Here is a 26,840-nt window from a genome sequence, read left to right as displayed (position 1 = left end):
CTTATTTTATTTCACAGAAAATTTGTATATAAAAATTTAACAGTCAGTTTTTTAATAAAAAAATAAAATCTACAAAAAATTGTAGGCAAATTTGGTAAAAATTGATACGAGTACATTTATAGAGAAACTTTTAAGCAAGACAGGATGGGAAGTTATCAGTGTGGGTCCAATCCCAGCCCATTTTTTTAGTAATATATTTGCATACTTTGCAAACGTTGTTCATAAGCCTATTGTTGAAGTAAGTCTATTTATTAAGAAATGGCAAACTAAATTGAGCATAGAAAAAAAGTATTGCCAGATTGCAAACCAAACATCTAAAAAACACACGCTATTTTAGTTAAAGTACAAAACAGTTTTTCTGGTTTAAAATAAGTTCTTAACCCATTTATATTTTACATGGAAGAAATATGTAATTCATTTGAAAATAATAGGGTACTCAGAAATGAAGTGGAAAGTAGTTAGAAACATGTCAATGTCAGATAGATCAAAGATATTATTATAGAAACAATAGAATAGCGATTATTCCGTCGTCGAGTGCTTCAGTCGCAAGTAAATTAAAAGTACTTGATTTCTAAGGAAATTAAATTGAAGAAAACTAGGCTCGAGTTTTTGAGAAAGAATATGATATTAAAAAACCACATAGAATTTAATATTTTCGAACTTATTAGTATAAATCCTCTCACTAGTCACCTTCATAATTTTGATCAAAAAACTTGTTATGTCTTCATATAATTAGTTATGTCACGAATTATATGCAAGTTTAACCTTTAATCACTTTCTTATTTAAATATTACGTACCAATGAACAATACATTAAAATGAATTTAAAACTATAAGCTAACTAGTCTTGCTACGATTATATGGAATATAGTTACGAACAAAACAAAAGAAAAACACCTTTAATGTGTCAAGACTACTCACGAAAACCTAAACATTTAAGCCCTCATTTGTAAACAATTTACTTTTCATTATTATATTTATATCTCTTAAATGTGATCTTTAACCCTAACCTGGCAACATATCTGACTTAATTTATATTAAATAATAACACTGGTCTAAAAAAAAACTTTTTATTTGAACAAACAAAAAAGGACCTAAATTCAAATATCGATTTCAAATTTATCTATCACATCAGGTTTTTAAAATATGCCCTTCAAAAAATGCTAAGGATAATTAAAAACCGTGTTTCGGAATTCGATTATCGTGCACTTTGGTTTCAACTATCTTTACAATTTTTAATAATACCCGTTTGCAAAATTATTTTTATATTATTTGCACTATATTTTAAAGACTTGATGTTGTAGCTTTGTTTAGAAGACATACAACAGCAAATTTTTCTTTCAAACAATTTTGCCTTTTTCAGCAAAAAACAAGTTTTTGGCATAAGTGGTTCAGCGTTTCTTTAAGATTTATGTGAGACAGGTGGAATCTTACAACTTATAAAAAGTTACAACTTCATGAATTTAGATAAAACACACCTTGTCTAAAAGTATAATTATTAATGGTTTTTTTTTCTTGGGGTTTTAATTTTCAATCTGGCAATACTTTCTTCGGAGTTTGTCTTTTTGACAGCTGTCATTTGATACCAAAATAATGGTTCGGTGTAATGGCGTAATTAAATAGACCTAACGCATGTATCCCGTTTAAATATGCACTTATGATGATAGAAGTTGAAAAACAGCATTGCTAAATAATTTATCTTATAATTCACTTCATAAATAAATACTCAGATTAAAAGAATTTGTTTTTTATCGTTAGAAAGGTCAATATGAAAGTTGCACCTTCCAAAATTCTAGTTTTTTACTTTTATTCATAACATAACAAGTGTGGCGAGTCATTTTAATGTCCAAGATATATGCTATTCTAAAAATGTCCCCAATTTCAGATTTAAGAGCTTTAATTATTCGTTCTAAAGTTGAACCAGTTAGAACGAAATATAAAAGCATTTGATTTTAACTAAAATGCACAAATTACTTAAATAAACATATAATAGTTCTTTGTTCAAAGAGATACACAAAAATGTAAATTTATTTAAAATTCAAGTTTATGCATTCAATTTTTATAATTTGATTGATATTTTAACGCAAATATTTTTTTCTTTAAAAACTCCTTAAATTGAAAAGAGTTAACTCTAAGTATTTCACTTTCGGTGAGTCAACAGCATTCGCTGTAAATATTGTTAATGAAATTCAGCGGATAAAAACTACATTATCAATTTAATCCGTTAACTATCTAACGTTAATATAAACTTATAGCTATTTACATTATTTTTAATTTAAAATTTTAATTAACATAGAAATAATTAAATACTATACCATATTAAAAAAGCTTTCTTTAAATTGTTTACTTTTAACATTGTCATCAATGAAATCAATTGATTTAAAGGGATATTCATATCATAGTTAGTTCTGCTAAAGATCGGACACAAAGGTATCTGTCTTCTTATGCTAGTTTGACTATAGCTAAAATTTAAACGATTCAGAGCTGTTGCGGATATAATAGAACCATTAATTAATTTTAAAATAAAACAAAATTGGACATATTGTCTATGTTGTGAAAGTGTAGAGAGGTTTATTAGCAAAAGTCTCTGAGAATAAGGAGGTGGTGTGAATATTTGGGAAAACGGAAGGAAACGAAGACAAAAACGCATAAATCTTTTTTGGATACTTTCAACTCTGTCAATATGGACTGAATAGTATGTTGCCCATAAAATACAGCCGTATTCAAGTATTGGCCTGACAAATGATACATACAAAAGTTTTAAGACGCAGGGGTCACGAAAGTCACGAGAAAAACGTTTAATAAAACCTAGAATTTTGTTAGCTTTTTTAACTATAAAGTTATAATGGTCACAGAACGTTTATTTACTGTCAAGAATAACACCTAAATCAGAGAAAACTGAAAGCTTACAAAGGGAGGAAGAATCTAATAAATAGTTATAATCTATAATTGTTTTTTTGTGTGTAAAACACATAGTTTTACATTTGTCAATATTCAATAAAAGTCGGTTTGTATTGCACCATTCCCTAAAACTATGAAGATCTTCTTGAAGCTGTGAGCAGTCATTAATTGAACTAATTGATTTGAAAATTTTAATGTCATCAGCGTATATTAAAACGGAGGAGTTTTTTTTATAACGGATGTTATGTTATTTATATATAAGATAAATAATAAAGGACCTAAATGGCTACCCTGTGGAACACCAGAGTTGACGTAAAATTGGTCGGAGAATTCACTTCTGAATATAACGCTATAACTTCTGTTCTTGAGATAAGACGAGATCCACATCAAGAATTTGTCGTTAAACCCTAAGGCCTTAAGTTTATGGACTAAATCTTGTGACACAATTTGTCAAAGGCTTTACTGAAATCTGTGAATACGCAATCTACTTGCTTACGATCTTCGAATGAGTCAAGGCAGAAAGAAGTGAAGTGAAGTAGGTTTGTAATTGTTGATTTATTCTGGACGAAACCATGTTGATTTTCACATACAATTGAATTACAATTAAAGGATAACATCTTACACATAATGGACTCAAATAGTTTGGGAATAACGGAAAGTTTGGCAATCGGCCGGTAATTCGTTATTTCATTCTTAGACCCTTTTTTATGAATCGGAGTTATAAATGCACTTTTCCATAATAGTGGGAAAACTGAGCTTCTAAGAGATTCATTGAACAAAACAAACATAGGGTACTCCATCAGGGCCAGAGTGAAAACAGTCATCAAGTTCTGAGACACAACGAACAATTGAATCCTCACATATTGTCAAGTCAAGTGAGTTAAGGTGAGGATAATTTTGGGCTGGAAAGAACGAATCGGGAATTTGAAAAGAAGGAGGCATGTCGAAAGCATCTTTAAAGAAATTAGCAAACATATTTGAAATTATTTGGGAGTCATGACATGTTGTGTTATTAAAAGACATAGAGTTTGGGTAACCGTCAGTTTTCCTGTCCTGTGTGAACTAGGGCCTCACCCAACAAACTTCTCCATCTAGCTCGGTCCCTAGCTAGATGTCTCCAGTTTCGCGCTCCAAGTTGGGTGAGGTCACCTTCCACTTGTGCGCTCCACCTGATCCGCGGTCTTCCTCTACTGCGCTGTCCTGTGGGTGCGGATTTATCGACATTCGCTCAACTTTATTTCCTCGAATTTGACATCAGCGAACGTTTCGAAAATAATTGAAACTGTCACTTAAGCTCATACGCTGAATTCTGTAATAAGGGATATTAATTGCTGTAAAGCAGCTTAAAATTTGACATTTTTTATTATAGAGAGAAGATGGTAGTTTTGGTGTTTTTTCGTAAAAATGCGTTAATTTTTTAAAAGATATAAATGTACCATTTGCTCAAATCGTTGCTTAAGATGGATTTAGTATATGACATTCGTTTATTAAAACAAATAAAATTATTTTTCAAAAGAAATTTTCCTAAATCTTAAAGGATTTTTAGTAAAAGTTTTATTTTTAAATATCTTGCAACAGCATGGTATCAAATTTAGGTTAGCGTAATTCACATACGGTCTTAGTTAAGGATTTGAATGAACAATTTTATGATGAGAAAGGGAGTTTTTGTGTAAGAGAGGACCATTATTACCAATTTGCAGAGTGTTCCTTTTATTTTGAATTAATAATAATTTCAAGTTATATTTCCATTCATGTTCGTATTAACAATAAAATGATGAATTAAATATTACCCTTTTTCTATAGTTAAAAAAACTGTAATTTTTGACAGTTAATTTTATTGTTATACAACAATAATAAAGATAGACCTTTATTATTGTTCCTAATAAAATAATAATTCATTATAAATCAACAAACACTTTTCTAACTGAAATGCATCTCATTACTTGAATACTTTTCTAATTAAAATGCAAATACCATCGATAAGGTACTTACTTACCTTTAATCAGGTCAGTTCTCAGTTTCAGTTAAGTGGAGCCAAAAATGCCATACAGTTTATCAGTAGTTAACACGCCACTGAGAATAAGCAAGAAAGAAAAAATATACATGAGCGTGAGCCTATAATAAAATCCGTTTTAATTGCATGCGCATTTTGGTTGCTTAATTTAATCAGGGGCGAATTTAGACTTGGTTTTAGTTTTAAGTTTTCTACGACGACCCAGGGTCTGGACAGCGCAGCGGCTGTGTCCATCATCGGTTTTCACCGCCACCGCGAAAGCTTTAATTTATGGCGGCTCTTTACAACAAAAATCAAAAACAACAGTTAAAGAATATATGTAGTAAGTTGGTTTGTTATAGCCAGAGGAGAGTGAGTTCGTCGATCTTAACTGCGGATAAAGTTCATGAATTACACGCTTGAAGATAATCAACGAACCGAATAGTCCAGACGCAGACGGAGTATTGTTGAGTTATCTTTTAACATGAATAAGAGATTCACAAAGAAAATCAAATAAAAAATGCGGATTTTTTTTGTAATTATAACAACAATATTTTAATTGAAAATGCAATTGATTTGTTTGCATCAATGACCAGTACGAAAACTCAAGTAAATGAGAAAAGTTTTAGAATTTTTATTATTATTTTTAAAAGAAGTTTCCTTTTCAAACAAATGTAAAACATAAAAAAAACGCAAACTAAAAATAATCCTATAACGGAAATCGGTGAATGAGAACTTTCACCTAATTTTTATTTTCCAAATGTTTGCTACTACCAAATTTAACGGAAGAAAGTATAAAGTATAAAGTATATAACAATTGTCGGTAAGATGCCCTGCAGTGCCGACAATTTGTCCAACTGCCTATAGGGTATTACTGAAATCGCATCCCTTTCGCATTCGCGCTCATTTCGAAAAGAATCAAAAGCGATTTTCTTTTTAAACAAAAACAAAACAAAAATTAACAATGGAAAGTTAAAAAATGTAAGTGAAAAACTTACTACCATTTTGATACTCGATTTTAAAGGATCTTTGACTGATTTTAAAAATGTATAAAATATTTCAGTAACTAATGGTCTTTATATTCCTTATAAAGAAGGTAAAACTAATGAAAACTTACAAACTTTTTAATTCAAACATAAAAAAAATACAAACAAATTTTTGATGTATCTATCGAACACTGTGTGCATTTTTTAAATATTCTCTACTTTCGATTCTTTGAAAATTATCTAAATGTCCACAATAAAGGCAAAGTTTTAGTCTCTAAGCAACAACAATACTTAGAAACATGTACTTAGGACGGATCTGGGCTTTGGAATTTCGTAGATTCTTTGGCAATATTAGGAGATTGGTCTCTAAAATTTAAAAAAAAAATGAAATTTAATCCATCCTTTATATATTTTTAAAATAATTAAAAAAAATGTAATTATTTCAAATTATAACTTTACTTTTGATTTTCTTCGGTTATTGAATTATATGACGTTGAGATGTCAGAAACTGACAGCATCGATAGTCAAATTCAGAAAAGATAAGGCAGTCTTAGGAATAGATAATGAAGTGCATCCGACGGATTTCATTATTTTATTTAACAACAAATTCGAAAGGACAGTGAATTCACACTGGAAGTAAAATTTTTCGAATTCTTTAATCGAGATAATGTTTTTTCAAAGTTTTGAAAAAATGATTCGCATTTTTTTTTTAAATCAATATTTTCTTGGAAAAATCTACCAAATGAATTTCGAAATTCTGTCAATATAAACATTTTGTAACTTTACAAATGTGAACTTCATCGTTGGGAAAGTTATTTGGTGGACAATGTAATGTTGGTTTGGCCTAAATTAGTTGTGAGCATTTTGATTTTGTCATTCTATGTCTTTTTAGTTGCTATGTGAACTTGATAACAACTTAACAAAGCACCATCCTGACTTTTAAGTTTCTGTTAACTATGAATGAAGAACTTGTATCGATTTGGCATGAAAAGAGTACTGTTTTCTAAGATTTTGTCTCTGCTTTCGTAACTTCGAGTTAGCTCCTAAAGGTTCTGCCTTGATTTTAGTCTCAAAATATGTTTAATGTTGCAAATTAGCAAACACTCTTTTCATTAAATATTGTTATACCTTACAATATTATTGGTAGATAATTTTCTGACAGTAAAAAAGTTGCATGATGGTAAAATAAGTATATCTGTCATGTTTTACTTTGGAAGGCCTGAACAAAAATTATAGACACCTTCAAGAAATATAAGGAACTTCAAATTAAGAACAAGTCAACTAGTTAATTTTTTAAATGTCTATAATTTCTGACTTGGAACTTTACTTGTCAAACTTTTACTTGTTGAAAGTATCTACAAAATTGTTATCTACAAAGAAAATCTATATAATAATGTTTACAAGTCCATCATAAGTTTTGTTTTGCATTGTTAACAGTCTTTATTCATTTGCCAATATATCGAGGAACCCTTTAATGCAAACTTTCAATATCATTGCACATCTTAATAAATAAATTACAATGTTATGAAGCTCAATTTCCAGTTGAATACAAAAAATTATCATCTGACATTTTGACATAAGTACGAGATTGGGTCAAAAAGTTCGAGGAATGGAAGGGAAGAAAGGGGATACAGTTTGGCTAATTTTAGTTTTTTCTTTTCAATATCATGCACTTTTCACATAGACCGAAAACTTAAGGCTCGTTTCACACAACATGGTTTTGATCGTACGGCAAAAAATTGGACTGCCAAATTTGGTTAGAGGCGACAACAAGAGTGGCGCCGCGCCGCGCCATGTAGCAACTGTCTACTGCCACTACAGTATATACGGCAGCCGGACGACACGATAAGCTTAGTTGCATACTTGACGAAATCCATGTTTTCACATGTTTGTGCGGCAGATTTGTCAAGTCCTTTAAAATAGGAAGAAATTGGCGACTTCACCTGTTCATCATCGGTAAATCTTTTTTACGGAGTTCTTTCTTCAGATTTGGAATTAAAAACAAAATCAGAAGAGGCCAAATCTGGGCTATAAGGTTTGTGAACTGGTGCATTGTCTAGGAAAAGCAGATCAACTTTTGTCTATATTCTTCTGCTTTTTTCTATGATAGCTTCATTTAAATTATATAAGATGTTTGCGTGGTATCCGGCGGTTATATTGGCACCCTTTTCGTTTTCCAAATCCCAAAAGACTGTAGCCATGATTTTTTCAGCCAATTGTTAGACCTTGAACTTCTTGGGAGGTGCTTCGCCTCTTTTGCGCCACTGCATCGACTCTTTTTCTGAATCAGGCTCAAAATGATGAACTAAATTTTTATCACCAGTTACAATTTGGGCAATAAATTCATCTCGCCTTTCATTAGAGAGATTCAAAGCCTCACGAGAAGACTTAACTCGCTGTAACAGCTGAAAGCATTCTCGGCACCCACCTTGCAATGACCTTAGACATGCCAAGATAGCCATGCGGGATATTTAAAATGGTAGTATTGTAGTATCACCAACCATTTCTGCAAGTTGTTTCTTCTTTAGTCGAGAATCTTAAAGAACAAGAGTCTCGACTTTTCCGACGATGAGGAAAATGCCTCAATCTGTCGTTTAAAAATATTTACTATACCACTTGTACATCATTGTTTTTTAAGTGGAAGAGTCCCCATAAACAGCTGAAATCTCTTCCAAAATGATCTGAGGCTATTTGTCTTTCTTAGTCAAGAAATTTATCACTGCCCGAAATAGATTGACTTACTAACTCAGCAAATGCTCAAACACTAATCACCTGGGGTGCAAACACGTAACTTGATAGAATCGAGGATTGTCGATTGTCGATCAACACGAAACAAATTATTTTTGACAGCATGTAATTTGAGACAACTTCCATTGTGACTTTTACTTAAAAAAGTCATTGTGAACTATAAAATGAAATGTCAAATAAGTTTTCTTTGAAATTATTTCATTAAATTTCCAATTTTAAGTTTTTTTCGAAAAGTTTTTTGTTTTGATTCGGAGAGTGAAAGAAAAGGCGAAGAAGTGTCCTGTGCTAAAATCAAAAGACGGTATTTGAGAGATAATAGATAAAGAAAGATCATGTATAGCATTTGTAAAAAAAAATTAACTTTGAGCAGCAGTTTAGAGTCAACAAGGAATATTTTTACAAGCTTTTTAGATCTTCCAGAAGACAGTTCCACCAGTTCAACAGCTTTGTGCAACATTAAATCTCCTAGCCAGTGGGAGTAACCAACCCAATGTTGAAACAAATGTGTTGCTAAGTATGGCACAGACAACAGTTTCCAAGTTCTTACGCCGGACGTTGAGTCTCCAATGTTTTTTCCACAATGGATTAAATTTGATAGCTCTAAATTTGGAGACAGCTAGGAGTATTATTATAGGAAATTTAAACTACCGGGAACTAGTGGGCTTCGTTGATGGTACTCATATTTTTCCTCCCTTGGACAGTTTTAAGAATTCCCCTCACTAAATCAACGTGAGAACTTATAAAATTGGTCAAAATCTCAGTCTGTTTTTTATTTATTGACATATTATTTTTCTTTTCCATTTTTCTAACACAAAAATGTCAAGTGAAAACTTTTGTTTCAAACGTCAATTTGAAGTTTGTGTGCTATCAATCTGGCGAAACAATAGAGGACACTCGATTGAACCAAAATGTGTGCTGCCAATGATCGATTGTATCGGCTAAACTCGGTTGTATCAAGTTACGTGCTGGCACCCCTGATTTGAACCAAGCTCCGAATAATTTTCCCTAAAAAATGTCCAAATAATATGAGGTGCACAAATTTCTACCAGAGCTGCTTCAACTACTTCATTCTGCGAACATTTAGATCTACCCTCGTAGAAATTACTTGATAGTAAGGGACAGTTTTCTTGACTAAGTTTCAATAAAGTTGACTTGGAAGGGAATTCTTTGCCAGCTGGCCAATCGTCTCTTATGTCGTTTGAACCTGCTCTTTGCGTCTACGCGACTATCAAATACATTACAATTTATCGTTACAATTAACTGTCAGACAAATTTTCCTACAAACAAGATTACGTGCTACGTGGTTATCAGCTAATATAAGCGTAGTTGTCAGACTGACATTTTATTATTACCAGTTGTGCACACCAAGCTTAAGTAATTTAAAGTTAACAGCAGCCTTTTGAAAAGTTGCTACAAACTAAATTTATCAAGAAATTTTATCAAGTTAGCAAGCAGCTTAAACAAAACAGATCCACCTACTTACATTTCGATATTTAAATGTTGCTTAGTTTAGTTGACATTTATATCTGTTTACACATAACAACTCACTTCAAGTGACTCTAAGAAACATACATTTTAAGCGCTGTCCAAAAATCCATCGTTAAAAAATAAACTTTGCCATGTTTAAGATAAACAACAAATGAAAATCAAGAAACGATAAATAAAATTAATCAAAAATAATGGAAAGCAAGTTCCACTTCATTATTGAAAGTTGAAGATTTATTTGCATACAAAATAATTAGATAGCTTTTCTTCGAATTCGAAATTTTCAAGATCAAAATCAAATCTTGTAATATACAATAACATTATGTTTATCAGATATTGTTTAAAACAAAAAAAATTAATTATTTTATTTTTTCATCGCATTGATGGTAAAATGGCAGGTATCGATTTACATGTATACATTTACTCGTACAAGTGAAAATGGTAGCAAACTTGAATGATCTTCCAAAGATGATGGGGATGGGGATGGCGAGATGGGGATCTTCTGGGGATCTTTGCAAAGATGCAGATACTCGTTTTCTTCTCAGTTTGTCGATTACTTTATTTTTCTGTTCAATTTCGCCATCGATCAGTTTAACAAAAACATAAAAAAAGAGTTGCTGCAAAATACCCACGTAAATGTAGACACACAAGTTTTTCACTATAATTTTGATCTTTAAATTTTTCATTTTTATTTGCAATCATTTTCGATGAAGAAAAGAAATATAATGATATTATACTCCTATAGTTTTTACATCCATAGTTTATTTTTATATTTATGTACGTTGGTAGACTCGTGGTGGACAAATGATTATTTTTACAATTTTTAATTTTCTTATTTGAACTGCGATGTTTCACAAATTGCGCTTGAAGGAATTAACAAATGATTTTTCAATCATGAAATTGAATGTAACGAATGTGAGATACACCTAAAGTGTAATATACTTTTTTTTCTTCAATTTTGTGTGAAAGTTCACCTTTGTTTAGCAAAACAAAAAAGATATGTAAGAGAAATTAGTGCGGACTTCTTAAAGAAATTGATGTGTTGCGTAATTGAATGTCAGCATAAATGTTAAGCAAGTTTGTCTGCATCTATAACCTCTATAAACCTTTTTTTACAATGAAACCAATTGTAAATAGGTACGAATTTCAACGAAAGCATATGTAATTCAAATGGTTATCTTATTTTTTGACAATGATCTATGATCTCAATTCGGTAGCATACCTTATATAACAATAAGATTGCTTTAATAAAAGAAAAGTTATCGTCTTATTTTTAATGAAATAATGATTACTTTCCTAAAGCATAACAAATAAAATGGTATTTTCCAAACTTTTGTTAAGTTAATGCAACCTGAACAAAAGTTTTTATTATTATTTTAAATAAGAATTAGGTAGACAATTATATGCAAATATAAATTGTGAAAGGGTGTTTTTTAAAGAGGTGTGGAAGTTGTTAAACTTTGTGGCTTAAAAGTAAATATGCACTAGTGTTAGTATGAGAAATTATTCAGAGAATATGGTAACTGATAGCTTATAAAATAAGATCTGGGACCTTACTAGGCAATAATCAGGGTTTTAGTAGCATTGGACTAACGAGAGTTTTTTTTTGAAGTTCTGAGGTAGCAACCTTCTTCAGTTCTCCCTTAGAAGGACTTTGAAGAAGCTAAACGATCTCTCAACTTTAGCTGAAACGATTGAACCCATCCTAAACTTTCAATTCACTTCAATGTTTTCCGGAAGTTTGGAATCCACGTCGCCGTTTATAACAGAATTTATCTGCTCAGACGTTTTAAGCCCTGTAATTCCACTGAAAACGGCAGTGAAATTTATCAAGACTTCCTCTGCAGTGGGCCCTTTTCTTTTTTTTTAAATTTTCTTCAATGTCTTTCCAAACTGGCAGCACTTCGCCAATTGATTTTCCTTGATGAGAATATTGTTAAATTATTGGTAGGTACAGACTCTCAAATATATATGTTTTTATAGGCCTTTGAAAATATGTTTTTTCGGATCGACTAAAAACACAAAATTGACTTTTATGTACGCCAGCTGCGCTTGCACCTTAAACCGTTTTTGTAAATGAAACACAGCTTGCATGATCTTCGAGAGCTCTGACAATTTTTTTGATCCGACCGAAATAGTCCGCATAATGTGCTGGCCCCAGCGCGTTAAAACCTAGTTTAAATGTAAATTCCTAAAAACGATTTCAAATTCGGTTTCAAACAAACTTTCAGGTTGAGGTGGCAGTGGCAAATCAGGTTCCATATCCTTAAAAATAGAAATCTGAGATGGACTCTTCAGAAATACTTTTTTTCAAGTTCGACACGGACGCGTCAATTTTTGAGTAGTGCGACTGCGTATGCTTTCCCAAACTCTGTTTACAACGTGAGCGACGCAAGTTACGGGAACCATTTTCGAATACAACCCTTGCAGGGTTTTGCGGCGTCTGTTAAGAAATATAAAACCTTTTTTCTTTTAAGCTCATCGGGCCACAACAATCGCATCGAATCGTCAAAAAGCTGGGCAATTATTGTTGAGTTTACTCTCTTCAGAACTTCGGACGTTAACAGGTACCCTTGTCCATATGCTCGCAAAGGCCCAACAATTACGTTCGTAACTCAGCGTCCTGCTTTGTCTGTCGTTTCATCGATGGATACAAAAATATTGTCCTCACCAATTTCAGCACGGATCTTTTGTAGCACTTCGAGATAGCAATCTCCGACGTAATTTTTCTTAGCGCTGACTCGTCTGGCACTTTTTTTCTTCTTTTAAAAAAAAAATTCTGAAACTCTGGGCGATTGACTTTATACACATGCTACGAGTAGCAACATTTTCGTCTTATCGGCGTAAGACTCATTTTTGTTTGCTCCAGTAACGAAAAATGCTATCGTTTGAGTTTTTAATAATGCAGCAATTGACTCATTTATTTTTCAAAGACTTGCATTTACAAAAGAATAACTGTTCCATGCGCAGAAATTCTGTGTACTTACTTAAGGTGGCGCTATAGTCCTGTGTGAACTAGGGCCTCGGCCTCACCCAACAAACTTCTCCGTCTAGCTCGGTCCCTAGCTAGATGCCTACAGTTTCGGGCTCCAAGTTGGGTGAGGTCACTTTTCACTTATGCGATTCACGGTCTTCTTCTACTGCGCTGTCCTATGGGTATGAATTCGAAGACTTTCCGGGCCGGATGATTGGTTTCCATGCGCTCTACGTGACCCAGCCATCTTAGTCGTTGGACTTTTACTTTTAACTTTTCTCTCGAAACGACCCAAGGTGCTTACACCGGTTTTTGCCGTAGTTCATGCTTCTGCATTGTATAGCAGGACGGAGAGAATCTTATATAGCAACACTCTGGTCCCTTTAGAGAGGGCTTTGCTACTCTTAGCTCAAAAAAACAGCGGTTAACAAGAAATATTCTGCGTTTGATCTCAGCGCTGGCGTTGTTTTCTGTGTTTATAGTGGAGCCTAGGTAGACGAAGTCCTTGAATAACTCAAAGTTACGTCTATCGATGGTGACGTTTAGACCGAGACGTCGGTCAGTGTTGAAAGTCCTTTCACAGCATTTACTTTGTTTTGCCCTCATTAATCGTTAAATCCATTTTTGCCGCCTCTGCCTCAATACTCACAAAAGCCCCATTTACATCACGCTGAGTTCTTCCGATTATGTCAATGTCATCAGCATATGCCAGTAATTGGACAGACTTTTGAAAGATAGTGCCTCTGGTGTTAACGTGTGAGCTCTGCACTATTCTTTCAAGTACAGCGCATCACCTTGTCTAAAACCTTTTTTGACATCGAAAGGTTCTGTTAAGTTGCTTCAAATTCTTATGGAGCAGCTTGAATTCTCCATGGTCATCCTGCACAAACGGACGAATTTGGCAGGGATGCCAAAACTAGACATGGCTCTTTACAGCTCTTCCCTATAGACGCTGTCATATGCGGCCTTGAAATCGATGAAAAGATGGTGGTTGTTGATTTGATCTTCTTGGGTTTTTTCCAGGATCTGCCGTAATGTGAATATTTGATCAACTGTGGACTTTCCTGGTCTTAAACCACACTGATAAGGACCAATCAGGTTGTTGACGATGGGCTTCACATGGACGTTCACATATTACGGCAGAGAAGCGATGTTAAGTAGACTGATGCCTCTATAGTTAGTGCAGTTTAGAGTCTCCTTTTTTCAGAATCCTTAGGTGGTCAAATGTTTTTGCAGTCAAGCTTATTGCTTGTAGTTTTAAAGTAAGGATCGATAGAATAGAAGAGTCGAAGATATATTTCTTCGTGTCGGCACTTTTTGTCATGGCTTTAGTTTTCAATTTGTTTATTTGAAGTCCATAATTTTTACACAAGAGTATGTCTTGAATATGTGTAGCTTTTGCATAAATAAGATCTATATTGTCTCCAAATCTTAAATTGTTAAGAATAGTTAGTCGTTTGGAAAATGTCTTCCAGAACTGAACAAAATAGAAGTGGTGAAAGCGGATCTTCTTGTCTAACTCCTCTTTTTATATTAAACTTGCGTCCTATATATCTGTCTTTTATCGTTCTGTGTTAAACAAACAAAAAACAATCAATAATTCAAATTTATGGAAAAATCAAAAGAAGAGCATGGAAACTTGACTGGAAAGTTAGGCAAGATAAATATTGCTAACTATCAAGTCAAATCGTCTTATGTCAATATGACAGTTGAACATGTTTTATTCATTCAACTGAAAGCCGAACTTTATTACTCTATGATTTATTTCTTTTCTACACAATTGCATTTCACTCTTGAAAAACTAACTAATTGCCTTGGTCAAAATGTACATTTTAAAAATGCATTTGACTGCAAATGAAACCAACCATTGGAATATTTTTTGACAGGTTTGTCATAGCTGTCTGTCATTGAACACATTTTTCCTGATTAAAGCAGTTATCATTGAAATCGATCGGCAAACATTTTTGAATCGATATTTGACGGTGTTGCCCTTTGATTAAAGATAAAAATTATATATTGATCGATCGGAAATTACACAAAGAATTTAAAAAAAAAAACGTTGGATAACGCATTTATTTTTGCCTAAAAATGTTTTTTTTTTCTATTTTGCGGACGGAAATTCATTTTCCTGAACAGACATTTTTAATGATAGCCATAAACGACCTGCCAAAAGAATTCCAATGATTGGTATCAATGATGAAAACAAATGATAGCTATAATTGGCCCTTAAAATCAATGAAAGTAAAACTGACAGGGGGGAATAAAAAGAAAATGGAACGAATTTGTTCCGAAGTGTGAAATCAGAAATGATTAAAAATGATTTCATCATTGAAAATTTAAAAATTAACTGAAAGAATAGTGCTGAAACACTTATAAGTAACCAAATAAAAAAATATTCTAAACAAAAACAACTTTCTTCTTTGTGATAAAATGACTACTTATTGTAACTTCTCTAACACAACTCAAAACCTTATGTATTCATATTTGACCAACCATATCTTGTAATGGAAAACTGTCTTCGTTCCTTTTTGTTCATTTTGGTCTTCCACAAGGATCAATCCTTGGGTATTTTCTGTTTTCGTTGTCATTAATGGCTGAAACACAAACACGCTTCAGCTTCGGCCGTTCTGTCATTAGTAGTATGAGTTTTGAAATGGACAAAATTAAATTTATCGCGGAAGTACCTTACACAGTCTATAATAACCAATGGGAATCCCTCCAAAACAAATGTATTTTGGTTGTTGACTTTTTTACAGCTGTGGAGCTGTCAGCCAAAGCAAATGTTCAGCAAATTTGAACTAGAGCTTCCGTTTGGAGTTACATTACGTAACATTACGTTATTTCTTTACGATTGTCAAATGAAACGTGAGAAGCTTCATAGTGATAGCATGCATTGAATTCCTATGGCTGAATTTGTAAACGTCAGGCGATGCAGAAGCTGAAGCGTGTTTGTGTTTCAGCCATAATGATCTGCCTTCTGTTTTGTCCTTCTATCAATACCATATCAGTTAGATAAAACTTTTCCTGCGCTCTAAACGCTGTTCCAATAACGAAAAAAAACTCAAACCTGAAAACTTCTCTTCCATTATATTAAATTATTCCATAATTGATTATGTTATACTAGGCAAAAACTTAGAATTGATCTTTAACAATAGACTAACTTGGGATACCCACGTCGATAATGTTTTGTCAAAGATTGATGCTTCCCTTAGAGGACTCTATCTATTATTAGATCAATTTTACCCACTCATACTAAAGTAAAGTCACACGTTCTTAATATAATTACGTACAATTGCGAGCTTGACTCACATTCGGCTCAGAAGTTGAAGGTAGCATTTAATGCCACGATTTGTTTTTAAAATAAATTGATTTCATAATGGGCAGGTTCAGGGCATAAGGGACTTGAAAGTATGACAATTTTCTAGAATCTGATTGGCCAGCTGCCAAAATAAAAACTTTCCATTAAAGGCAATTTTTTTGGAAAATTGACTGGAAAGTTAGTAAAGAAAAATCTCCCTAACTATCAAGTCAAGTCAATTTATGTCAAAATGACAGTTGATCATGTTTTTTCTTTCAACTGAAAGCTGAACTTTATTGCTCTATGATTAGATTATTTATTTTCTACACAATTCTATTTAATATTTATTGCTTGAAAAATAAATAAATATTCCTTTACAATACAAAATACAAATCGTATTGAACTTGTAGCCTGCCTGAGGAGTATTTTGAAAACAATAATATTTTTAGTAATTTTTCTAGGATGAACTGAAGGTACAGGTTAGTAAAATAAAGGTCTGAGCTTGAAATGTATGACACTTCAAAATCTAACTTAAGTTCCCTTTGCCAAAGTGTACGTTCAAAGAATGCAGTCTCTTATGTTGTCTGAACCTTGCCTATGTCTCGTTTAGGGATCGTCAGCTTTTTAGTTGTAACCTAAAAGCTTTTTAGTTGTAACCTAAAAGCTTTCCTCATCGATGTTCTATTTTAGTTTTCAAATTGATTGTTAAAAAGACTTCAAGATATCTATCTAATAGACTTGGTTATTGGTTCACCCAATTTTTGCTCATGCTATCAGACTGATCTTTGCAGTCATATGAGGTCCAGAATCGAAAACAGAAAGTTTCATGATATTTTTGTGAATATTTCTCGAACGTGAACTGAAATACAATTTTAATATAGCCCCTAAAAGAAGAATTCGTTATAAGAACAAAAATTAATCCAACAACTTTCAGAAATTTAAGAAGCTAACAGTTTTGTTTTTTGTTTATCTTAATGCAATCAATGTTATTGAATAATTTTGTGTCTATTATACGTCAATAGGTTAACTTTGAAGATATTGCAACCATACTAATTTTTCGTCCTCCCATTTAGGTATCTATGGTTGTAATAGCCATTTATACACTAAGTCAACATTCCAATCCAACCGCTTCAAACTGAAAAATACCAAATATAGATCATTATATATTAAAGAAGTCGAAAAGTTCCAATAGGTAGGTACCTAAACTGTTGTAGGTACCTACAAGATGAGTTTGTCTGCTTAAAAATGTATTAATGTTCTACGCGACGAGCCATTGCACCCAAGTTTAAATTTAATCATGGTTAATATTAAATTAAGACTCTACCTTTCCCAATTTCAAAACAAAATTTAGAGCAAATATACTCGTAAATGAAACTTAGTAAACAAAAACAACAACAACCAAATAACTTAACCCACTTTATCAATCGCCAAATGCGGAAATTTCAACTTTTTAGTTGTGGCAAAATAAAGAGAAATACAAAAATAAATAAAGACTGGTTTATCTAGACATCGTCGACAACCACTGTGACGCGACGCGACGTTGAATTTCGTCTTCATCGTCTTCGTCGTCGGTCGGTGTCCATCTAGAACGCAATGATATATGGGTTTAGTCTTTGGTAAATTCCATAAGAGCCCGATCATGATGAATTACATTACACATAGTTTCACAAGGTGTTGAAGAATGGAACAATGATTGAGCTTCCTTTTTAAGAATTTCTGATGGAAAAAATGGAAGCATACTCGATTTGTTACTATCTTTTAATATTACGTATACAAATTATTACGTCTGCAATTAAGTGCATTGAACCGCAAAAAACCAACGCAAAATAATTTGAGCTTTCATCTCGTACTTATAAACAGGTATAAATATTTATAACATGTGTAAATATAGGTCAAAGAGAACTTTGTAATACAATTTTTAAAAGTATCCAACCGATTTTGGTAAATTTTGTGATGTTGCAAAAAAAACAATTTCGGATATGTAAGCCTCAAAAATGCAAGTTTCCGGAGTTACAAAACAAACTCAACTGAGAAAAACCGGAATAAGTTTAAACAAGCTAGAAAGAAATGCAACGGACATATACAACGTATTAAAGTTTTGCATGACCAGAAATTACGGCAAAAAGTACTACAATGTCCCAATGATACTAAAAATTTCTGGTCATTTGTAGAAATTGTGTGTAACACGTCGGTTCCGACGACCGTTTCAAATGACACTCCCTACCTAAGCTCGATTGATAAAGCCAATTTGCTTGCAGCACAGTTTGCTGTTTATTCGATGCTTCCAATGAGTGACATGGCTCCTCCTGTACTCGAAATCGTAAACGATTCTATGGGACAAATTTTCTTTCGCACTCAGTTTGCTAGAGTACTTGAGGATCTTGATATTTAGTGGCCCGGATAATATCCCCGCTATTGTTCTGAAGAGGTGTTCTTCATCTCTGGCAAAACCACTGCGTAAGCTTTTCCATCTGTCCTATTCTATTGGTCTCTTTCCGAGTGAATGGAAAACTGCATTTGTCCAGCATGTCCCTAAAAAGGGTAAATCCTCCTCCTCCTCTTACTATCGTCCAATTGCACTTACGTTCCTTCTTTCCAAGGTCATGAAAACGCTGATCAATTTTCAGCTTAGGAAATATCTTGAAGAACGGAAGCTTCTTAATGACCGCCAGTATGACTTTCGTTGCAATAGGTTAACTGATGATCTCATGATTTATCTCACAGAAGAGTGGAGCAAATCTTTACATCGTCTTGGAGAAAGTAAGATTATTGCACTCGATATTTTAAGGGCATTTAAAAGAGTTTAGCGTCAAGCTCTCTTATCGAAAATGAGTGCATTTGGTATTGATGAATTCCTTCTTCGTTGGGTAGAAAATTAAATTTCGGACCGTTCAATCCAAGTGGTATTGGACGGGTTCAAATATGATATTTACAAAATAAACGCTGGTGTGCTCCAAGGCTCCGTTTTGTTTTCGACGCTCTTCCTTATTTTTATAAATGATATCTTGTCTGAAACTTCTATTCTAACCCACTAAATTGTTTTGCTGATGACAGTACCCTCAGTTTTTCATATTGGTTTTAAGATTCTCATCCTTGTTCTTCGGACGTGGACTACCAACGGCAGCGTTTGATAAGCTCATTAAATTCTGATCTTGACAGCATTGTACAATGGGGAAACAAAAATCATGTAGAATTAATGCTTCGAAAACTCAATGCTGTCTTCTGTCGCATAAGCATAACCCTCCCCCAATGCCACTATCCATGAGTGGTACTTGCTTTGAGGAGACTGAACAGCTATCAGTCCTAGGAAGTGATCACATATTTGACATCGCCAAAAATGCTTCCAAGTGTTTAGGTTTTATCCGACGATGCAAATTTTGTAAAACCTTCTAATCAGCCAGAAAACTTATATTCGTCCAAAACTTGAGTACAATTCCCACATTTGGACAGGTGCTCCTATAACCCACTTGAATTTATTGGACAGAATTCAAAAGAGAGCTCTAAAAATGATGAACATGATTTTATCGATTTGTATCGGTATTTCCACAGGAAGATACCAAGAGAGCCTTTATCCACCTGAAAGAGGATCCATGCTTCTGCACCATTCAGAGAGAGCGGGTTATGTACAACTTCTCCCTCATGCTTCGCTGTACTCACTTGCTTACTTAATCCAAAGGAATAGCTATTGAAAAGGTTTATTCTACTCTTGATTTAATCACTATTGTCATTTGCAGAGTTATCAGAAGTGCCCACATAGATGAGTTTTTTGACCAAACTGAAATTAAACCTATCATGTCACGTGCTGACCAATTCTGCGATGGGAATCATACTTTTCGATGACAGAATATACTTCTTTTTGTCCCCTTTAACAACAAGACCACTTTTGTTGTTCGCTTCAGCCTGGATATTGGAAAGGGCACCCGTATCTATTCGTTTGGTTATTCCCGAAGTTATTTGTATATCCAAGACACCGTGTGGATTTTTGAAAAATGTTGGCCTTATAGTTATTTTAATCTTTTTATTCGCGTCTGTCAGAAGATCGCGTGGCTTTCATGTAAAGGACGGTTACACTTTAAGGGCCGGTGTTGATTTTAAATAAAACACAAATTATTTAGGAAATCATCGTTATTTTCTTATTAACGATAACATCGGTATGGTGCAATTATGTATGGATAAAAATATCTGCCAAATGGCTGCCGCGTCTTTGCCATGGATACGCCTCCAATCAATGATTCAAAATTAGCTGTCGCTGAGGCATAATTGAGGTTCTATGCCGTTAATGTGCCGAATTTAATCTCCCATTAGCTCTTGAATTGTTGCTGGCTTATCGTAGTATACCTTCTCTTTCAAATAACCCCAAAGAAAGAAGTTCAACGGTATCAAAAAAACATGATCTGACGGACAATTGACATATCCAATACGTGAGATAACAGGGCCATTAAGTTTGTCACGCAAAAGAGCGATTGTTTCGTTATAGCTGTGTGGCAAGTGGCGTTGTCCTATTGAAACCACATATCTCTTTCATCCATTACTTCCAATCCGGGCCATAATAAGTTCGTTCACACCTCATTCACAACTGCCTGACCGGCTTCAGTTCGAGAAAATTCAATGATGCCGTCAGCCAATCACTTGTTGTTTGTGCATTTCATTTTCGACAATAACTCTTGTTCGCCAAAATTCTGCTTATTGACGAATACACTGAGGTAAAAATGTGCCTCATCAGTGAAGATGAAAATTGATCATCCACTATTACCATTTCTTGCCTCTATTCTGACCATTGACGACGCTTAAAATGGTCAAGGAGCTTATAAGATTAAAATGCGAGTCCTTATGCATAATACTCATCACCGAGAAGTACGAAACGAAGACTTGAGGTGGACGTCTCTTCAACCACACTATCGCGAACATCAGCAATATTTTCTGCAGAACGAGCTATACGAGCGTGCACTGGTGTTTTCACGTCTCCTACAGACCCTGTTTACACACATTTTTGCACGATTTTTCCGTTTATACGCACATTTAGAAGAATAAGTTGACCGAAAAAATCATAAAGTGCAAGATGTGCATTTTTATTTGAAAACCTATTTTCATAATAAGTCTGAATAACTTTAACGTGTTGATCGATTGTGTATCTTTGCATGATTAAGATTGAGAAATGTCAAATGAAATTCAGGAAAAAACTTGACAATTAGGTGTAGTTCACATTCAACGTCGGCCATTAAAATGTACCCACCCTTAATATAATTGAATTCAGGAAGTCGAGGGATTTCGAATGCGAAAAATCTTAATTGGTTTTCGAAAAGTTCTTTAAAAAAAAACGTCAATAAAGGCAACTTTGTTGGAAAATTCACTGGAAATCAAGTCTAATCATGTCAAAATGACAGTTGATCATGTTTTTCATTCAACTGAAAGCTGAACTTTATTAATCTATGATTTATTTATTTTCTGCGCAACATCATTTCATGTTTTCTGTTAAATAGTTCCTTGTCAATTTTGAAAAGAAATAACTAATATTTCTTTGCAATACAGAATACAAATCGTAGTGGATTTGTAGCTTGCCAGAGGAGTGTTTTGTAGACAGTTATTTGTTGGTACTTTTTGTACCATGAACAAAAACTAAAGGTTTGCGAAGTAAAGTTCTGAATTTGAAATTCAAGACACTTGAAAAACTGTCATCTGCTGGGAAAATGCAGCCACCTAACGCTTGTCGAAGACATATTTGAAATCAGCGAATCGTGGTCGTCAAGATGCAATGCATTCGAAGTCGTTTGTCTCCCTATTTCAACTTTCAGAAAAGTTGTACTTTTTCTCGGAAACTCGGGCAGTACGTTCTTGCAGACAAACGTTTCTTATGTCACCATTACTAAGCCTACCTACAACTTTAGTATCATCTGGTTTCTTTCACGCCAAAAAAATAAGCTCTTAGTTCTTGGTCTATTGCCTATATCATTTTTTAACTAAAACAAATATAAAAATGATTAACAAATATGTATTTTCATCTTGTCCATTATTTTTTTTTCAAAACGAATTCTCCAAGAACAAGCGTTAATTTTGTAGTGACTCCAGGTGCAACCAATTTGTAATGATCAATTTCAAATCAAGTTAAATTACTTTAATAACTCTCAATTCCAATTTCCATTCTCAAATTTGACTTTCCGAAGACATTGTTGTTACACTGAAAGGAGTAACAATATAATCCTTATAAAATTGAAACTATCTTAAGCAAACTTCAACTTTCGGCTGTATATACAGCTAAATTTATTATGCTCAAAGGACAGTCACTCTTTGGGCTTAACTTCGCAATTAATAACACCCAACCAGCAAATGGTTCCGGAAAAGTGCGCCTCAGGCTTTAGATGATACATATGTATACAAATGTACATTATAGCCACGGAGTAATGGATGGGAAATCAACCATACCGTTGAACCAGTTCAGACCGTTTTTGTTTAAACAAATGGATTCAGTCTTATATGACAGTGGTTAGGTAGTAATGGTGCATGGTCTTGGTCAATGGCATATGAAAGAACAGGTCTCGTCTATTGGCGCTAGGTAACTTTCACATCTTCTTAAGAGTTAAGTGCGCGGTCATTAAATAAAAACAAAAATTGTACCGTATACAATAGCGCATGTCTCCTAAACTTCGGACCACTTTCGATTTTTTGAACGCAATTTAAATTGTTGTATTTTATCAGTGACTTTTTTTTTAATTAAAATTTTTCTTTTTATTTTCTGCAGGCTCAATCAAAATCGTCGACTATATCATCTGGAGCTAGAGCTGCCGCACAAACACTTAATGTTCCCATTGAACGTTTGGAATCACGTCAGTCCAACCATAGAGACTCTTCACAAGGTCAAGATGTAATCGAGACTCACCATCGAAATAGTAGACAAGATGTTGATAATCAAATGCTTAATCACAATTCTTATCAACAACAAGCCCAACAGCAGCATCAACTACAACAACAGCAACTGCAATCGCATCATCATGGACAGATAAATGATGAAGGCGGAAATGCTGGCCATGCCACCAATAATGGAATGTTAAATGAAGCTCAATTAGTTTTGGAGAATCATTCGGAGCAAGTTGAACGTCACCACTTTATCAAACAGCAGAGCTATTTACATTCTCGTAAGACATCAGCCAGCCAAATGCATCAACTCCAACAACAATCAAGTATGGAATCAAATTACATCACAGAGGAGTCACATCCGGAAACACCTCCATCAGTTACAAAGTATTCACTTTTGCAGTTCGCCATGCAGCATTTTAGAAATGAGTAAGTTTTATATAAGCTATGCTATGACTTCGTTTATTTTAACCATTTATGTTTCCCTCTTTTCCTTTAAACACAGTCAAACGGTTGATCATCGATCAAATGAGCGTGGAGATCGTCGAGCTTCATCTAACCGATCATATGCGGAACTTGTCAAATGGCAGGGTACACCAATTAGGGCACCACTTCTACGGCTACCAACAGACTTGGCGTCGCTTGCTTTGGAGTGCTTCGACTGTATTCTTCGGTATTGTGGCGATGTGCCTCTTGACCCAGAACTCACCGAGGTCAAATGTGTTTATACTGTCCTTATGGTAAAATATTTCAAAACTTAATGATTCTAAGTATTCAACTTTTTCGTTTATTTTGCAGCACTGTCACAAGTATTTAGCGCTGCGGGATGAAGTCTATTGTCAATTGATGAAACAGACCACAGCAAATAGGTCACCATGTCCTGATTCTTCACAGAGAGCATGGCGGCTTCTGAGTATACTTGCAGCTTACTTTGGTTGTTCTGATGCCCTACGACCCTACCTAATGGAGCACTTGACTTCTGCGGCCTCCGATCGAAGACGGTCATGCCATGGAACAGCGGCAGTATGCTTGACCAATTTACGAAAAACGGCTCGTTGTGGTGGTCGCAAGAACGTTCCAAGTGTGGAAGAAGTTACAGCTGTTTCTGCTGGTCGATCCGCTAGGAGACAAATCTACCGCCTTCCAGGCGGAGCCGAGAGGGTTGTCAACACCCGCTGTTCGACAGTTGTTGCGGATGTAATATCAGAGCTATGTGCGTTACTCGGTGTTGATTCAGAGGCAGAACAGCAAGAGTTTTCTCTGTACTGTATTGTTCAGGGAGACGCCTTCACAATGCCTCTGGCTGCCGATGAATATATCTTGGATGTGACCACCGAGTTGCTCAAGTCAGGCCAACCATTCTACTTGATATTTTGTCGATCCGTGTGGCATTTCTCACTGAAACGTGACCCCTCACCAACGCCACTCTACATCGAAGTGCTTTTCAATCAAGTTGCTCCAGATTACTTGGAAGGACTTTTGTTGGAACTCCCCGGCAATGGGGGACCAATGCCAGAAGTGGTGCGTGATATGGCGAGAATAGCAGCACTTCTACATCGTGCTGCCGATTTGAATCACGTTCCTGCGATGAAAGAGATCAAATTCCTTCTTCCTAAGCCTGCGCTTGGCATTAGGGAAATTCGACCCGCTCAATGGGTTAGCTTAGTGCAATCAGCTTGGCCGGCAGTCTCCAATTTAAGTCCTGGTCAAGTGAAGGCGCAATTCCTGAATGTATTATCCGGATGGTCGCTTTTCGGCAGTAGTTTCTTCGCTGTAAAACGTATTTGGGCCGAGGAGGGTCCGCATGTTGAAGAAAGCAATCCCATGTGGAGGGATCTTATTTTGGCCCTCAACAGATCAGGGGTGCTTTTCCTTGATCCCAATACACATGAGACGCTTCAGCATTGGCCCTTTATGGAAGTCATTTCAACAAGAAAGGTTTGTTTATTGACTTTTGGTCATTCCCCATGTTAAGGAGTATTTTAATAAAAATTTGTTCTTTTAAAGGTTCGTTCCGAGGACGGTGCACTCTTCCTGGACATGAAAGTCGGCAATCTAATGCAACAACGTGTCATCAGAGTACAAACCGAACAAGCCCATGAGATATCGCGACTTGTGCGACAGTACATTACAATGGCACAGATCAGTCAGAGGGAAAAGTTAAATTAAATTAAAGGCAGTTTCTTCAGTCCTGAGCTCAAACTCGATACACTGCAGTATATACTCATATTTTTGTATAATAAACTATTATTGATAGCTTTTAAGAAAATCTTCCATTCCATTTATTATCTTCTTTTAATTCTTGTTCTTCTCTTCTAAGTAAACGGAAAATGCGTGCGAGTTAATTTTAGTATACAACGAATTTTCTTTTTAGTTTTTGGGAAAAAGGGTCGCGGTTAGTTTAGAAAACAAAATTCGACTGAAAAACGCTTAAGATTTGTTTTTTTGTTTTGATTAATTAAAAATCAATGCCATATTCAAAATTAGACAAATTTATTTGGATTTCTTTCTCACGTGTTTGATGTTTACACTTATGGAACCATTTTTATTTAGAAAATGGACAAAATGTTTTATTTCAAATTTGCTTTTGAAAAATGAAAAATAAAAATCATATGAATATGAATATTTATTTATATAAGTATAAAATTATATAAATAAAATATATATTTTCAATTTTTAATAATTTATGTTATTATATGTTATTCATTCCCAACATAAATTTGTTGTTCTTGAAATAAAACTTATTTTTTATACAGTAAAATAAAAAATTATGTTTTAAATTTTGTATTTTGAGTTTCAAATGAATTAATTTCATAAGTGCTTTTAATTAATTAAATCAACGATCAACAATGAAGCTCTCTGAATTTAATCGTATTTTAATAAAAAATGTTTGAATGTTCAAGGGTACATGGTAAAATATGAATGTCTTTAGTAAAAAATTGTATTTTGGGTTTTTGAATTGGTTTACCAGTTTTTATTCTCTTTCGTTAAATACAGGGTTTTTCAACAGGGGCGCTAAAAATAGAGCAACAGGGACAGCAAAACGACCTTTTATTTCTTGCCGCTTTTTTGATATTTTTCGTCAGTAAGGTTTGCCATTTCATAATGGAAAGATAAACGAGCTAACAACGAGTCGAAATTATAAAAATTTACTGCAGAAATTCCGAGTCAGTGGCCTCGACGGTTGTGGTCGCAATAATCGTTCTATTAGATTAATAATTGAGCGTCTACTGGACAAAATTGAATTCAGAGGCACAGTACAAAATGTTCCCGTGCCAGTAAAACAAATAGTGTCGAGAATATTTCTGCCGCTAAATGTGTCTCACACGGCGCGTTGTACTGCGTTGAACATCTCTGTCACGTCGTTGTGGCGAATTTTTTGAAGATCTTCGCCTACATCCTTACAAGATTAAATTTACGCAAGAACTGAAGCCGATTGACCACCAGAAGCGTCTTATGTTATTGAATTGGGCTGAGCAACAACTTGAAAATGATTCGAAGTTTCATCGAAAAATCATTTTCACCATGAGTCATCATTGCATCCCGAAAAAATTACGGTTTGGTGTGGTTCGTTGGACTGTGATTCTCAAGAATGGCACGTTACTGT

The 26,840-nt window shown here is 34.2% G+C and overlaps 1 protein-coding gene across 2 annotated transcripts in view; it reads left to right on the top strand.

Annotated features, from left to right (window-relative positions):
* LOC129953830 (unconventional myosin-XV) overlaps positions 1 to 25,697 on the top strand; it is an 88,384-nt gene extending 62,687 nt beyond the window's left edge. For both annotated transcript variants that reach the window (XM_056067314.1, XM_056067313.1), the window contains exons 4-7: positions 23,121 to 23,662; positions 23,739 to 23,973; positions 24,032 to 25,171; positions 25,241 to 25,697. In XM_056067314.1, coding sequence (XP_055923289.1) covers positions 23,121 to 23,662; positions 23,739 to 23,973; positions 24,032 to 25,171; positions 25,241 to 25,402 — 2,079 coding nt within the window. In that variant the 3' untranslated portion in view covers positions 25,403 to 25,697. The remainder of the gene's footprint in view (positions 1 to 23,120; positions 23,663 to 23,738; positions 23,974 to 24,031; positions 25,172 to 25,240) is intronic.
* The last annotated feature ends 1,143 nt before the right edge of the window (positions 25,698 to 26,840 follow it).

The sequence above is a fragment of the Eupeodes corollae genome, chromosome 1, assembly GCF_945859685.1.
Source record: "Eupeodes corollae chromosome 1, idEupCoro1.1, whole genome shotgun sequence".
Taxonomy (NCBI): domain Eukaryota; kingdom Metazoa; phylum Arthropoda; class Insecta; order Diptera; family Syrphidae; genus Eupeodes; species Eupeodes corollae.
Note: the sequence above shows the minus strand (reverse complement) of the source record. Positions and strands in the feature narration are given on the sequence as shown.